The sequence below is a fragment of the Brachyistius frenatus genome, unplaced genomic scaffold (genome assembly GCF_029030835.1).
Source record: "Brachyistius frenatus isolate BFR_SWC_R1_liver_20210118 unplaced genomic scaffold, ASM2903083v1 Contig_384, whole genome shotgun sequence".
Classification (NCBI taxonomy): domain Eukaryota; kingdom Metazoa; phylum Chordata; class Actinopteri; family Embiotocidae; genus Brachyistius; species Brachyistius frenatus.
In genome coordinates, this window is record NW_027210983.1 from 130,357 (window position 1) to 146,500 (window position 16,144).

Here is a 16,144-nt window from a genome sequence, read left to right on the forward strand (position 1 = left end):
TCGTTGTCATTCAATTTATTATTTGTGTTACCTATATATTTACTATTACTGTTCGGGTTTAATAGTACTGTTGTTAATATTTACAAGATGTATTATTTATTGTGAGCCAATGTATGTAAAATTTGTTCTGATTAATTTATATTTACGATTAATATTCAAGAATGGGATCCATTAAAAATATGAACAATAAAATTAGAATATATTACTGGTAGCAAATACAGTTTTATAAACTCATACATTTCAAATTACTTTATCCTTTACCTTTAATGTTTTAAATTATATATATCCATGTTTATGTTAGTATGTATTGATTAATATTTGCCAGCAATGTCAGTTGTTATTCATCTTAAAAGATTTAAATCAAGAAATGTTGCACCAAAGATTTATTCCTATTTTATTTTGAATATTTATTCAGAATAAATATATTAGATATGAACAAATAATAACTCGATAACAAATAAATGATATGTATATTGCTAAATATTTGAACGTTTCAGGTTACAACATGCAGTAAAACAGGAATCCCAGTTCCGCCTCCAGTCCAGCAGGTGGCGGTAAGGCATCCGTTTAACGGCCGCCATGACGGCCATATAAGACACGGAGGAACGACGTTGGACCCATTTGTCCGCGGAGAGCAGAGCAGGCAGCATCTCTTCTGAAGGTAAAAAAATAATCATTTCATCTTCGTTGTGATCGTTAAATTAAACATTGGACGTGTTAATTACGCTTCATAGACTCGTCAGTCGGTGATGTTGACCTCGGATGAGGAGTTTATCTCCCGGATGGACGCAGATTGTTTCGGCTTCATCGGTGCAGAAATGCCGCTGAACTCCACGTTCAGTCAGAGCTGCCGTCGAGTTGGTTTCATGTCGTAAACTCTCCGTCGTTTAACAAACAGCTCTGTGGCGGATTAGTTAGAGTTAAACCCTCGTGTTGGAAAGTTGGTTGTTAAATATAAAATGGTAGAAACTAGAGGATTTGGCCGCAGCAGTTCATTACATTAAAAAACAAAAAGAAACGGCTCAAACTTTAGTTTTTAAAGTGTTAAAAGAGTTTCAGAAGTTACGACAACACGTGGAGGAAGTGTTGGAGCTGTTTCTCATCATGCACCAGGAAATAATCACGTGTTCATGAAATACCTGTTGGTAATGTTTTATTTCCTCCAATCAACTTCCCCAAATGTGAAATTGTTCCATTCACAAAGATATAAAACAGAAAAGCTAAATAAAGTCAAATTAGTTGGAATCGGACCACAATCTTCCCCCTCCAGATAAATCATTAAAATTCAATCAATAATCATGTATTGGGCTAAAAGTGCTTCATGAAGATAACAGGAATATAAAGTGGCTTTGTGACTTTTTTAACTAATCATGTAATTGTCATAATGAGTTGGACAGACTGATCAAATCTTTTAATTGATGGATTAAAGATTTACAGAATCCATCAACGTCTCCACCGTCCAGGATGTCGGCCGCACGGACGAGGTGAGATTTATTATTATATATGTATTTATATTTGTATTAAAATATATTTATATATTTATAAATATATATACACACACATATATATATATATATAAATATATATATTTATATATATACACACACATATATCTATATTGTGCATCCGTGCCGTTTCCTCCGACGCTGTGATGACATGTTTTCCTGCCATTCGTAGTTTCCTCCGGAGGTCTAACGACCAAAGACGGTTCAAACCTTCCTTGGATGTCTGAGCGTCTTCCATGATAATAATTATTAGCAGCATTTGAACTCTTCTTCAGCGCGTTTCTCTGTTTGAATATTTAGTTTGCCGACTTTCTGACATAAAGTGTCCCAACAGGAACCGTTGGCCACCGTAGTTTGAGCCTCCGGGCCACCGTCTTAACATGAAGACCAGCAGGAAGTCGTCTGGACCGGCGGACGGGTGAGTTGATCGGTTGTCCTCAAGTATTTAGCTCTGAACTTTGTGTCCAATGTCGGTTTTATGTTGACAGTAACAGTATTTTTGTATTGTCCAGATATATTTTGAAAGTCTGGGTGGCTGGTCCCAAATTCAGCAATAAAGTTGATTCAACCTGTTGATCAATTAGTTGTTCTCGTTCTCCCCAACAGTATTAAGAAGCCTTGATATTCATACAAGGAAAACTTTACAAAAAAAAGGCCCAACATGTGAAAACTCTTGGATTTATTTAACTGTATCAGGATAATAAGAATATAAACCGAAGTGTCGTGTGGTTGTTTTGTCTCATTTTGAAGGAATCGTTTTGAACTCGCTGTAGTTTGTTGTGCTGCCGTTCGCTGTGATGACATGTTTTCCTGCCATTCGTAGTTTCCTCCGGAGGTCTAACGACCAAAGACGGCTCAAACCTTCCTTGGATGTCTGAGCGAACGTTAGAAGTCAACCTTTTCTCACAAACGTCCTTTTTTCTTTGAACACTAACTTTCTGTTACGTCGTGTTTCAGGCTGAAAGTCGACATCGCCGCTGTCGAGTCCGTCGGAGATGAATCTGAGTGACCGACCGGTGAAATGTGAAGCTGGTAGGTTTGTTTGTGTCTCTGCTGCTCATTAAAGAGTTCGCTGTGATGACATGTTTTCCTGCCATTCGTAGTTTCCTCCGGAGGTCTAACGACCAAAGACGGCTCAAACCTTCCTTGGATGTCTGAGCGAACGTTAGAAGTCAAACTTTTCTCACAAACGTCCTTGTGTTTTTTAACACTAACTTTCTCTTGCGTCGTCTTTTCAGGCTGAAAGTCGACATCGCCGCTGTCGAGTCCGTCGGAGATGAATCTGGACGATGTGAAGCTGGTACGTACACGTCGGTCTATTTGCTGTGCGCTTAAAGAGAAATTAAAAGTTCGCTGTGATGACATGTTTTCCTGCCATTCGTAGTTTCCTCCGGAGGTCTAACGACCAAAGACGGCTCAAACCTTCCTTGGATGTCTGAGCGAACTTAGAAACATTTTTTTTTTAAAGTCTACAACCTTTGAAAAAGCCTTCGTTCAGATGGAGACTTCATGCTGAATTTGTAAGAACACTGTTTGCTAAGACTGAACTCGATCTTGTTTAATGTCCCTTCAGGTTGAAGCATCTCCAGAGCCGGCGCTTCGGTATCTGATGGTCGAAGGAGAAGTTAGGTTGGTGTTTGATGTTTAATGAGGAATTTGGAAGGTCCGGTCTGCGGCTGCAGTTTAGTAAAGGACAAACCTGAGAGTTCGCTGTGATGACATGTTTTCCTGCCATTCGTAGTTTCCTCCGGAGGTCTAACGACCAAAGACGGCTCAAACCTTCCTTGGATGTCTGAGCGAACGTTAGAAGTCAAACTTTTCTCACAAACGTCCTTTTTTCTTTGAACACTAACTTTGTGTTACGTCGTGTTTCAGGCTGAAAGTCGACATCGCCGCTGTCGAGTCCGTCGGAGATGAATCTGAGTGACCGACCGGTGAAATGTGAAGCTGGTAGGTTTGTTTGTGTCTCTGCTGCTCATTAAAGAGTTCGCTGTGATGACATGTTTTCCTGCCATTCGTAGTTTCCTCCGGAGGTCTAACGACCAAAGACGGCTCAAACCTTCCTTGGATGTCTGAGCGAACGAAGGAGCTCTCGCTGTGACCGTCGGCACGTTTTGTCCCGTGAGCTGACGTTGTGTTTCCGTCTCCCAACAGGTCCTCGGGAAACCAGCAGCTGCACCGATTTCTCTTCTATCAAATCTGACGGAGGAGTTTTATTTGCTGCCTTTTTCTTACCTTGTTTAGAAATAAAAACTCCCAACAGATGCAAAACTGAAAATTGACTTGACTTTATTTGGTGAAGCCTCATTGAAATATAAACATGTTAATTCATGGTTGTAAATAAATCATCTGCTTAAATTTGATGCCTTAATTTTTTTTATATTAGATTAACTTTATAAAAAGTTAGAATTGACTTTGTATTTATCACAAAACTTGACTTGATACTTTTTACTTTTATTGCTCCTGTTCAATGTTATAATTTATAGGAGAGAATTTCATAATCTGGGATTAATAAAGTACATTAATGTTAAAGTCCACACACCAATTTTTTATGTGGATGCCTGCAGAAATTTAAGCATTGCTTTCAAATAACCATTCAGTGTTCAAATGAGACGATTGCATGTGTTTAAGTGTTGGAAATGTTTTTGTTTTTTTAAATGTACAAACTTTATCAATTCTTAAGGATGCATTATCTTCTAGTAGTACACATTTTATAAAAGGAAAAAGTGATGCAAACAGTTTAGATATATTAGGATATAAGACTGGTGTTTGTATGGTTACAACATTTTATTTATATAAAAAAAAAAGTTTAAATGAAGGTTATCTGTTATACAAATTTACTTCTGTGAATGAAATTTGTTTTTGTTTTTTCACTTTATTGGACAAAAGTTTAAAGCACAAACAATGTTGATTTACATAATATACAGAAAAACAAGGATGTGGATTTAAATAAGCGTAATATAAAATACTAATTAAAACGTTTTGGGGTTCATGTGAAATGATCAGATAAAAAAGTAAATGTTATTCCTTTTTAAAAAACGGTTTGTTGTATAGTTGGTCTAAGTTATCTTTAAAAAATAAAAAAAATCCTCTAAATTCGCCCCAAAAAACGCGTTGAAGTTTGTCCCTCTTGGTCTTCCGTACGCGTGACGTCATGACGCAGCTGTCAGCGGGGAGGCTTGCTGTCAAAGCAGAGTTATAACCTAGCTTACCGAGCACCGGGCGAGGAGTCGGTACCGGAGGAGCAGCGGAGAATAAAAAACAACCAGAAGATGGCGGGTGTCCATCCGCAGGTGAGTAGAGTTCATAATCCGGTGTTACCGGGAGACTGCAGCTGCTTTTAACGTCTGAAGCCGGTGTCGGTGTTCAGCTGTTCCGACGTGGCAGAAACGGGTTCACGAAGACCGGAGCCGTTTCTCCTTCCTGCTGTTCATCCATTCGTTCACTACCGGACACTATGAACCGAGTAACGGCAGTCAGTCACGTGTTGTGGCCCACATAAACGTGTCCGGTGAGACCCGCGAGGCTCCAGCTGATATTTCTGTCCCGTTTCAGGACGACCTGCTGAAAATGACACACCGAGAAAACTGGAAGTGAGTCGTGACGTCACCGCCCACAACCTGCACACTGCTCTCCTGTGAACTCCTTCTCAACCTGACTCCTCTTTTGTCATTTTCTGCACCTCCTCCTCCTCTTCCTCGTCTTCCTCCTCCTCCTCCTCCTCCTGCTCCTCCTGCTCCTCCTCCTCCTGCTCCTCCTGCTCCTGCTCCTCTTCCTCCTCCTCTTCCTCCTCCTCCTGCTCCTCCTCCTCTTCCTCCTCCTCCTGCTCCTCTTCCTCCTCCTCCTCCTCCTCCTCTTCCTCTTCCTCCTCCTCCTGCTCCTCCTGCTCCTCTTCCTCCTGCTCCTCCTCCTGCTCCTCCTCCTCCTCCTCTTCTTCCTCTCCTCCTGCTATTCCTCCTCCTGCTCCTCCTGCTCCTCTTCCTCCTCCTCTTCCTCCTCCTCTTCCTCCTCCTCCTGCTCCTCCTCCTCCTCCTCCTGCTCCTCCTCCTCCTGCTCTTCCTCCTCCTCCTCCTCCTCTTCTTCCCCTCCTCCTCCTCCTCCTGCTCCTCCTCCTCCTCTTCCTCCTCCTCCTGCTCCTCTTCCTCCTCCTCCTCCTCCTCTTCTTCCTCCTGCTCCTCCTCCTCCTCCTCTTCCTCCTCCTCCTGCTCCTCTTCCTCCTGCTCCTCCTCCTCCTGCTCTTCCTCCTCCTCCTCCTCCTCTTCTTCCTCCTCCTCCTCCTCCTCCTCCTCTTCCTCCTCCTCCTGCTCCTCTTCCTCCTGCTCCTCCTCCTCCTCCTCCTGCTCTTCCTCCTCCTCCTGCTCCTCCTGCTCCTCCTCCTCCTGCTCCTCTTCCTCCTGCTCCTCCTCCTCCTCCTCCTCCTCCTGCTCCTCCTCCTCCTCCTCCTGCTCCTCTTCCTCCTCCTCCTCCTCCTCTTGCTCCTCCTCCTCCTCCTCCTCTTCTTCCTCCTGCTCCTCCTCCTGCTCCTGCAGGGTGCAGCATGAGCGTCTCCACGTGAAGCACCGGGGCCATGAGGCCATGCATGCGGAGATGGTTCTGATCCTGATCGCCACGCTGGTGGTGGCTCAGATCGTTCTGGTTCAGTGGAAGCAGCGACATCACCGCTCCTATAATGTGAGTCAAGTTTACTCAATGAAAAGGTTAAATAAACTGGAGTTCTGTTTCTCTAAATCATCATCATCTTTGTTTTTAAACATGGCTCCTTTCAAAAAAAGAAGAAAACCCTCTGATGAAGACGGCAGGAAAGTCGAAGTTATAGTTCAAGATAACATTTTGAGAATAAATCAAACTTTAGTTTAGTAACAAAAAAAAGGTGAATTCAGTCTGTTTTCCATGATAAACAGCGTTTGGTGAAAAGCATCAGGACCTTGAAGAGAAACTCAGGAGGAGAAACACCAACTCTGTCCTGAAATTAGCTGGACATGGAGTGAGGGTAACCATGGTAACGGAGATCACGTCACAAGACGCAATAAGACAACTTTATTCTCAAACTAAATTTTCACTTTATTCTCAAATTAAATTTTCACTTTATTCTCAAACTAAATTTTCACTTTATTCTCAAACTAAATTTTCACTTTATTCTCAAACTAAATTTTCACTTTATTCTCAAACTAAATTTTCACTTTATTCTCAAACTAAATTTTCACTTTGTCTCAAATTAAATTTTCACTTTATTCTCAAACTAAATATTTCTCAAACTACATTTTCACTTTATTCTCAAACTAAATTTTCACTTTATTCTCAAACTAAATTTTCACTTTATTCTCAAACTAAATTTTCACTTTATTCTCAAACTAAATTTTCACTTTATTCTCAAACTAAATTTTCACTTTATTCTCAAACTAAATTTTCCCTTTATTGTCGAACCACGTGCGCTGATCGAACACGTACGTGGAAGGAAGTAGAACTTGGAGGCAAAGAAGTATTAACGGTCCGTCTCCTCCTCAGCTGGTGACGCTGGTCCAGATGTGGGTGGTCCCTCTCTACTTCACCATCAAACTGTACTGGTGGAGGTTTCTGTCCATGTGGGGCGTGTTCTCCGTCATCACCAGCTACGTCATCTTCAGAGCCACCCGCAAGCCGCTGTCCTGCAGGACGCCGAGGTAACGAACGTTTGTTTCGTCTTTCGCGATCAGAATCGAGCTGCGACGATCAGTCGAAAAATCTGGAAATGAACCGTTGACGATTTTCACCGCTGAGTAATCCGGAAGGTATCTTTTCCGGCTTGTGAAGTTTGAGCGTTTGCGTTTCCTTTGTCACAGAATCAAAGTAAACTGAATATCTTTGGACTTTAAGCTGCTCACCGGACAAAACAGGAAATGTAAAGATGCCGGCGGTGACGGTGGACGTTGTTTTCAGTTCTTGGGTACAGAATCAGCAGATCGCCTGATTCAGAACCAGCTGTGGATACCGCGGCCCATCAGCGACGGTTTATCGTACACTGACCTCATCCTTCTTCTCAGGATGGTCTACAAGTGGTTCCTGTTGATCTACAAGCTGAGCTACGCGGTGGGAGTCCTCGGCTACCTGGCCATCATGTTCACCATGTTCGGCTTCAACGTCTTCTTCAGGTGACGACGGAGCTCTTCTTGGATGCTTAATATTCCCGTTAACTTCGATCTGTCTAACTGTCCAAGTGATTCTTTCTCTTTGTGTTTCTCACGGAGAGACAACAAAGCGCAGATTCACAAATGTTCCTCTGTTTTTGTGATTTTTGTATTTTCTTTTCCCAATGTGTTCCTCTGTAGAATCAAGGCGGAGGACTCGATGGACGTGGGCGTGATCATGCTGTTTTACGGGCTCTACTACGGCGTCATGGGACGAGACTTCGCCGAAATCTGCTCCGACTACATGGCTTCGACCATCGGGGTAAAAACAGAAGAAGTTCTCCTCCAAAAATAAGTTCAACTTAGAACTCACATTTGAAAACACGCGGTACAAATATTGTTGGACGAATCGTGACTTCCACGTCCGTCACGATTCCTCAGACCGGCTCATCCTGGGAACTTTGGCTCGGCAGCATGGCCCCGCCCCTTTTTTGGAGGCACTAACAACTCTTCGGCATAGTTTTTAATTAAAATGATTTATTACAGATCCCAAAAAAGTCCTCTTAGAAATGATAGAAAAATCAACTTTCCTGAGAATCGGTGTCTGTTTGTCTGAATAAAAGTTGATGCGATGAGATGATGTGTTGACCTCGTGTGTTTTCAGTACTACAACAAAGGAGGGATGCCCAGCCGGAGTCTGACCAACGACATCTGCGCGGTGTGCGGTCAGAGGATCCTGGTGGACGTGGAGGAGGAAGGCATCATCGAGGACACCTACCAGCTCTCCTGTGGACACATGTATCCTCAAGCTCTGCCGCAGGAAGCCGCTCTTCATCTACTGCTCCGCCCGCCGTTAGCTTCTCCTCTTAATGCTAAGCTAAGCTAACCGGAAGGAACACAGATACTCCGTCTGTTTTCCTTCCGGTTAGCTTAGCTTAGCATTAAGAGGATGACGGGAAGTCCTCTCCAGACCGCCTCCAGACCCCCGAGGCGAATCCAGGTCAGACGAGGTCGATGTGTTTCCTGACTCGGCGTGTTCTGCCTTGACTCGCCGCTCCAGATTCCACGAGTTCTGCATCCGCGGCTGGTGCATCGTGGGTAAGAAGCAGACGTGTCCGTACTGCAACGAGAAGGTCGACCTGAAGAGGATGATGAACAACCCGTATCCTTCTGTTTCTGTTGTTATGGCGACGTTTGAGTAAAAGAAAGAAAAGGCTCAATGAAAAAACAAATATAAATAAGGTTCAAAAGAGAAATGAAAATTGCAGCGCACATGAATAAATAATTAGTAGATAATAAATAGAGGCAACAAATAAGGGCAGAATCTTAAAGCTGGTTCAAGACACGCCGAACATAAAAACTAATGGATCCCCGACGCTGACTTCAAAGTTTGGTTTTGAAAATAAAACCTGAAACGTTCGTATTTTGTAGTGATAAAAAAAAAAAAAAACTATTGGCACGAAGAAATAAGTGAAAAACTTTTTTTTAAATCACAGCTTTCAAATTAAATGTTAATTTTACGTGAATGTTGGGACGATGAAAATGACCACGAAGTAATCTTACTATCTTTTTTTAATTGTAATACATATAAATATCTTCTTACAGTCAGCCTGTTTCCAGCAGAAATAGTTTTCAGCCGTGCTTCACTGTTTCGATGTGAATACTTCTCTTCCCGTCATCCCATCATAAAAACGTCCTTTTAAGTTTATAAGACGTCCAAAAATACTCTCAACATCCTGTTTCAAGTTTTTTTTAACGATTCAGTGAATCGCCATCGATCCCTGTTAGAAACATGACTCAGAGGCTGGATTCAAAATCAAACATATCGGACATTTATTCTTGCAAGAAGGAGCAAATACATGTCCACTCAAAGAAAGATGTCCAGCATTTCTCAGAGTCTCTCCTCCGTAGTTCAGCTTTTATACAGTGTGACAAACAGTTGACATCCATCCCCGTTCCCTTTACATCTGAGTTCAGTTGGAGGTCACAAGATAATGGACGTCGTAACATATGGACGTCATAAATTAGACCGTGCTGTGCACAGATAGTACTGAGTGAGGTCGTAGGTCACAGGATCCAGACAGGAGACGTCCTGTCTGAGACCATACCATGTACAGATAAATAGGTCCTCTTTCCTGAGACAATAGGAACATGTTGTGCAACAGATAGACAAACATTCGACAAGTATGAGTTCATTATTTTTCCATCATCTCCCTCCTGTTCATACAAAGTATAACAAGTACCTACACAAAATAAAAATAAAAATAAAAGAATCATCATTACGAAAATCATATTGATCACACAACTGTTGTTGAGTATTGTTCAACCAGACTTCATCATCTTCATTGCCATTTCTCTCAAGCTTCAGCAAGGGATTCATTATGTTCAGTCGTAGGTGGAGTCGGTGTCGTGTTAGTGGCCTCGCACGATCGGTCAGTTGTAGGAATTTGCATATAAAGGATGTCCTGTTTAATCAATGTAACATTGATTAGTCTTTGGATCAATCCTTGGATACAGGGGATACAACAACAACCACAAATAATAAGTATGGCTGCTGTAATTGAAACACTAGTGAAACAGGTGAGGAACAGGTCTGTCCATTTACCAAACCAGATTCCATCATCCTGGAAAAAGGATCATCAATCCCAGCATTTACAGCAAGTTCCTCACTGAGGGCGGTAAGACCCCGCAGAGCCTTGGTGACAGATCTGTACGTGACAACCTGGTGCAGTAGATCCTTTAATCAGAGACAGTCGTTGTTTTAGGTCGACACAGATGCTACCATGCACAGATATTTGTCTGACCAAACTAAGCTGCAGTCTTGCCACACATGCGTCAAACATGAGACTGGCCTGTTGCTCTTCCATGAATGTGAGAATTCATGCTCCCTGTACCCGGTACTGATTTTTTGTTCCTTGCATATTTTCCACCAGCCTTTACAAAAGCTCTTGTAGTGTGGCGAACTTTGTCAGTAGTCTGAGGTCCTGTTGTGGTCTTGTTGTCTGATATCTGATTGTCAAGTATGTTATGTTGGCTCCGTACCAAAATATAGAGAGTACTATGAGCAGAGCTGTGACTATCAGAAAACAAAGGTCCCTCTGAGGCCACAGAGTCCTATCCTCCTGAATGGATGCCATGTTATGCTGCCTTGAGCCATTTTAGCTGTACTGTCCATCCACAGATATACCATAATAAGCTCACCAGAACCTACTCACCAGGGTGTTTGTTGGTTTCTTCACTGGTTTGAGACAAGTACCCGTATTGGTATCACCTCCCTTTGTAGCCAGACTTCACCACAGGGGGAATGCTGGCTTATCTGGTATGTCTGAGTTATGTGGTTCAAGTAAAGGTCTCATCCTTCTTCAATGGCTGAGGTGTATTCAGGAGGTCCGTTCAGCAATCTGCACCTATATGTTGATTACACACCATGACAAGGCACTTTTCTAGACCATGACACACTGACTCGTGCCGTGAGGCTTCACAACACTTTCAGAATTTTTTTTAGTAGTTTGTAAAGCCATATGTTGTAAATGCTTAGTTTATTATAGATACCATCCATGCTTAGTTTATTATAGATACCATCCATGCTTAGTTTATTATAGATACCATCCATGCTTAGTTTATTATAGATACCATCCATGCTTAGTTTATTATAGATACCATCCATGCTTAGTTTATTATAGATACCATCCATGCTTAGTTTATTATAGATACCATCCATGCTTAGTTTATTATAGATACCATCCTCCTGTTGAGACATGGTTCATCTCATGGCTCAAAAAGCCACATATCTATATAAACTTTTTTGGAGTATCATCTTGCCTTCCTGTCATCTCCATAAATCATCGTCTTTTTGTTGTGATTTATTTGTCTTCCACTGTTGATTTTCTTTTTTTTATCTCATTGTCTCGGGCAAAGGTCTTCAACAGCAACATCTTTTGTTGATTAGACAATTTTTTCATATTTTTCAAAATCGTTTTGTTTCTGGTGTCCATTGTATTTTATCGTGGGCAGTCATAGGGTCATCATAAATGAGTTTAGACAGTGGGGAAGTCATTTCTGCATAATCTGGAATCCAATTCTGACAGAAATTTGTCATTCCTAAAAATGACATCATTTGTCTTTTTGTCTGTGGTTTTGGTGTCTTTAAAATGGCCTCCTTACATCCTTCGTCTAGACTCCTAATAAGTGACCGACATGCTCCTGAATCGCACAATAAGGTTACTTCAATCTCTTCTATCAGTAGAGTCATAAAAGGTTTATCTTGAGTATTTCAACTGTACTTATCTCTAACACATCACTGGTCTCCTCCTCTTTAGTTTCTAGTTGGTCTGTGTCTGTGAATCATGTGAATGAGTGTGTTTCTGTATGACCTGATCAAAGTGTGGTTGTGGTTAGTCATGCTGAACCCGTCTGCAACCGCCAACTGTCTTCTCCTCTTCTTCTTCCTCCTCCTCCTCCTCCTCTTCCTCCTCCTCCTCCTCTTCCTCCGTCCCTCCCGTCTCTCCGCCCCCTGCAGTCTCTTGCCCAGTGTCCATTCCTCCCTTCAGTTATAGCAGGTGTCTCTACTTGTCTCCAGCTCCTCTCCATCCACCTCGCGTCCTCCTTCTGAGATCTCCTTCATCATCATCCCCTCGATAATATACTTCAGAGTATTCTGTGTCTTCGTAAAAGTTACAATACATTACATTACATTTCATTTAGCTGACGCTTTTATCCAAAGCGACTATAAGTGCATTGTAAGTTCTTGGCTGCTGTCTGGGGTTGGAGTAGAGGGGTGGAGTTTGGTGACGGTGTCGTGGGTTCGGAGACAGAAGCTGGCTGAGCAGCCGGAGGCGGAATAGGTGGAGCGGGCGGATCAGCTGTTACCGGGACGTCTCCCATGTTAGGGTACGGAGGAGGATCGGGTCCCATGTTGGTTCGTTTTTGTACCACATAATCATCATCTTCATTATATTTCCAGGAGAAATGTATCTCAATTCTTAGATATAGTATTGGTGCATTAGGAGCTTTATTCTTTTCTCCCGCCTTTTTGTTTTTAATCTCTCCCATCTCTTTCTCTTCTCCCTTTTAACTTTTTCTCTTCTCAACTTCCTTCTTCTCTTTTTAACTTTCCTCTTCTCTTTTTAACTTTCCTCTTCTCTCTTTTTAACTTTCCTCTTCTCTTTTTAACTTTCCTCTTCTCTCTTTTTAACTTTCCTCTTCTCTCTTTTCAACTTTCCTCTTCTCTCTTTTCAACTTTCCTCTTCTCTCTTTTCAACTTTCCTCTTCTCTCTTTTTTTTTTTAAAATATTTGATGTAATCTGCACCTTTTGAGTGCATGTGTTTTACGTCTCCCTCCAGAGGTATCTCTTTGATCTTATTACAGCATAATCCCATTTTTTCTATCTGTGAGCCAACCAGTTAGTATGGAGTTCACCTGAGCAACTGGTCTTTATACAGTGATATCTGCTTTTGGCACCGTTAGGTTTCTGCAGAGGAGAGTTTAGGTTCATACCGTAAGGTTTCGGCTCTCCTTTACACTGTAGGACACTCACAGTCTCTATTTATTTCATCTTCCGGAAGTCTTATTTTATGTTATTTATTTTATACTCCGGAAGTTTTTTTATATGTAGGTCCCTGACCTATCTCCTAAGTCCCCGACTTAGTTACCTGTAGGTCCCTGACCTATCTCCTAAGTCCCCGACTTAGTTACCTGTAGGTCCCTAACCTATCTCCTAAGTCCCCGACTTAGTTACCTGTAGGTCCCTGACCTATCTCCTAAGTCCCCGACTTAGTTACCTGTAGGTCCCTGACCTATCTCCTAAGTCCCCGACTTAGTTACCTGTAGGTCCCTAACCTATCTCCTAAGTCCCCGACTTAGTTACCTGTAGGTCCCTGACCTATCTCCTAAGTCCCCGACTTAGTTACCTGTAGGTCCCTAACCTATCTCCTAAGTCCCCGACTTAGTTACCTGTAGGTCCCTGACCTATCTCCTAAGTCCCCGACTTAGTTACCTGTAGGTCCCTGACCTATCTCCTAAGTCCCCGACTTAGTTACCTGTAGGTCCCTGACCTATCTCCTAAGTCCCCGACTTAGTTACCTGTAGGTCCCTAACCTATCTCCTAAGTCCCCGACTTAGTTACCTGTAGGTCCCTGACCTATCTCCTAAGTCTCCAACTTAGTTACCTGTAGGTCACTGACCTATCTCCTAAGTCCCCGACTTAGTTACCTGTAGGTCCCTGACCTATCTCCTAAGTCCCCGACTTAGTTACCTGTAGGTCCCTGACCTATCTCCTAAGTCCCCGACTTAGTTACCTGTAGGTCCCTGACCTTTGATGGTGAATCAGCCTTTCTCTAGGATCCCATCACCCTTCCTCTCCAGTTAGTCCTGGTCTCACCAATGTCCAAACTGTTTCGATAAAGAAACAGGGCGGAGGTCTTTCCTCAGGAGTCCCAGACTCCCCCGTGCACGGTTTCAGGCTGCGTCCGGAGAGAGATGTTGGGATCCGGTTTGAAGGACCAATTATGTTAGAAACATGACTCAGAGGCTGGATTCAAAAATCAAACATATCGGACATTTATTCTTGCAAGAAGGAGCAAATACATGTCCACTCAAAGAAAGATGTCCAGCATTTCTCAGCGTCTCTCCTCCGTAGTTCAGCTTTTATACAGTGTGACAAACAGTTGACATCCATCCCCGTTCCCTTTACGTCTGAGTTCAGTTGGAGGTCACAAGATAATGGACGTCGTAACATATGGACGTCATAAATTAGACCGTGCTGTGCACAGATAGTACTGAGTGAGGTCGTAGGTCACAGGATCCAGACAGGAGACGTCCTGTCTGAGACCATACCATGTACAGATAAATAGGTCCTCTTTCCTGAGACAATAGGAACATGTTGTGCAACAGATAGACAAACATTCGACAAGTATGATGAGTTCATTATTTTTCCATCGATCCCACAGGGCTGCATTGTGCCTGTAAGACCTGTTTTTAGTTGTTTTGTCAGATCTCCTTAATTCCTTCATCTCCTGCCAGCTGGGAGAAGACACACGTCCTGTACGGGCAGCTGCTGGATTGGCTCAGATACTTGGTTGCCTGGCAACCCATCATCATCGGTATCGTTCACGGGATTAACTTCACCCTGGGCCTCGAGTAGAGCCCCGAGGAACGCCGCCGCCGCCCTATGGAGGTCCGGGGGGGTCGAGAAGAGCGCGATAAAAACGTTTGGCAGCAAACGATCGAAAGCCAGCGCTCCGAGGAAACGATTCGGGCTGCTTGTGTTTCGTGTTCTTGGACCGAACGTTTGCACATTTTCCCCCGCTGCAACCCCCAGGCAGTCTGGAGGCAGTCTGGAGGCAGTCTGGAGGCGGTCTGGAGGCGGTCTGGAGGCAGTCTGGAGGCGATCTGGAGGCAGTCTGGAGGCAGTCCGGAGGCAGTCCGGAGGCAGTCTGGAGGCGATCTGGAGGCAGTCTGGAGGCAGTCTGGAGGCGGTCTGGAGGCGGTCTGGAGGCAGTCTGGAGGCGATCTGGAGGCGGTCTGGAGGCAGTCTGGAGGCAGTCCGGAGGCGATCTGGAGGCGGTCTGGAGGCGGTCTGGAGGCAGTCCGGAGGCAGTCCGGAGGCAGTCCGGAGGCAGTCCGGAGGCGATCTGGAGGCAGTCCGGAGGCGGTCTGGAGGCGGGTCTGGAGATGGTCTGGAGGCGGGTCTGGAGGCGGTCTGGAGGCGATCTGGAGGCGGTCTGGAGATAGTCTGCAGGCGGGTCTGGAGGCGGTCTGGAGGCAGTCTGGGGATTGTCTTGAGATGGTCTGCAGGCAGGTCTGGAGGCGGGACTGGAGGCGGTCTGGAGGCTGTCTGGAGGCGGTCTGGAGGCTGTCTGGAGGCGGGTCTGGAGGCGGTCTGGAGGCGGGTCTGGAGGCGGTCTGGAGGCAGGTCTGCAGGCGGGTCTGGAACGGGACTATTTTAAGCACAGATCCAGTATTTGACAGTCGGACGTGAGGAAGATGCGTCTGGTTGGGAACGGAGAGGATTGTCGCCCTCGTGCATGCGGTTTCTGTTCGGATCAACAAAATGCTTTTCTTTGTCATGAAGGTGTCGTTTTATTTGCACACTCCTGCCTTTTGATCCTGTCGACACCACTAACGAGTTTGCTGCAGCTTTTTGCACATCGGTTACAAAAAGGGCAGTTCTCTCTGTTTACATTTCCTGTGTCTTTGTTCCCAAAGTTTCTTTTTGAATGTCTGTCACGTTTTAATTTATAAGAAGCTGAAGTTGATGCTAACTTATTGTAGCAGTTGTTTCTGAACGGGTTTCGCTGCAGCCAGAAGCTCCACGTCACGTCTGGTGTCACGCCACAAAATGTCGGCACAACGTAACGAAGGAAAACACTCCAAATGTTCAGTAGTTTGAAGGAAACGTCCTCCGCCGATCTTTTGCCAAAATTAATTACAAACGCTTTCATATCAAAACTGCTGCTGATAATAACTTTGTATTTAATAAATATTTATAAAACCTTAACAAAGAGTCACTCGTCACTCTGATGGAAAACACCAAC

General features: G+C 43.8%; 1 protein-coding gene, 1 long non-coding RNA gene and 6 other non-coding genes across 9 annotated transcripts; all 8 read left to right on the forward strand.

Moving 5' to 3' along the window:
* The first annotated feature begins 1,451 nt into the window (after window positions 1-1,451).
* Window positions 1,452-3,762, forward strand: LOC138636546 (uncharacterized). Of its 2 annotated transcripts, XR_011312294.1 has the most exons (7): window positions 1,452-1,484; window positions 1,840-1,923; window positions 2,463-2,537; window positions 2,744-2,805; window positions 3,079-3,134; window positions 3,381-3,455; window positions 3,660-3,762. It is a non-coding gene; the product is annotated as an uncharacterized lncRNA (long non-coding RNA). The 2 variants fall into 2 exon arrangements; XR_011312293.1 differs by lacking the exon at window positions 1,452-1,484 and having other exon boundaries at window positions 1,587-1,923.
* On the forward strand, window positions 1,644-1,736 carry LOC138636560 (small nucleolar RNA SNORD14). Its single transcript, XR_011312297.1, has one exon. It is a non-coding gene; the product is annotated as a small nucleolar RNA SNORD14 (small nucleolar RNA).
* On the forward strand, window positions 2,295-2,387 carry LOC138636559 (small nucleolar RNA SNORD14). The gene has a single exon (XR_011312296.1). It is a non-coding gene; the product is annotated as a small nucleolar RNA SNORD14 (small nucleolar RNA).
* Window positions 2,575-2,667, forward strand: LOC138636561 (small nucleolar RNA SNORD14). The gene has a single exon (XR_011312298.1). It is a non-coding gene; the product is annotated as a small nucleolar RNA SNORD14 (small nucleolar RNA).
* LOC138636562 (small nucleolar RNA SNORD14) lies at window positions 2,856-2,948 on the forward strand. Its single transcript, XR_011312299.1, has one exon. It is a non-coding gene; the product is annotated as a small nucleolar RNA SNORD14 (small nucleolar RNA).
* On the forward strand, window positions 3,213-3,305 carry LOC138636563 (small nucleolar RNA SNORD14). The gene has a single exon (XR_011312300.1). It is a non-coding gene; the product is annotated as a small nucleolar RNA SNORD14 (small nucleolar RNA).
* Window positions 3,493-3,585, forward strand: LOC138636564 (small nucleolar RNA SNORD14). Its single transcript, XR_011312301.1, has one exon. It is a non-coding gene; the product is annotated as a small nucleolar RNA SNORD14 (small nucleolar RNA).
* Window positions 3,763-4,674: 912 nt separating the features above from the next.
* On the forward strand, window positions 4,675-16,111 carry rnf175 (ring finger protein 175). Its single transcript, XM_069724614.1, has 10 exons — window positions 4,675-4,798; window positions 5,061-5,098; window positions 6,035-6,176; window positions 7,011-7,165; window positions 7,526-7,633; window positions 7,811-7,931; window positions 8,274-8,407; window positions 8,670-8,771; window positions 14,631-15,148; window positions 15,372-16,111. The coding sequence occupies exons 1-9, from the start codon at window positions 4,778-4,780 to the stop codon at window positions 14,749-14,751; spliced, it is 942 nt and encodes a 313-aa protein (XP_069580715.1). The 5' UTR covers window positions 4,675-4,777; the 3' UTR covers window positions 14,752-15,148; window positions 15,372-16,111.
* The last annotated feature ends 33 nt before the right edge of the window (window positions 16,112-16,144 follow it).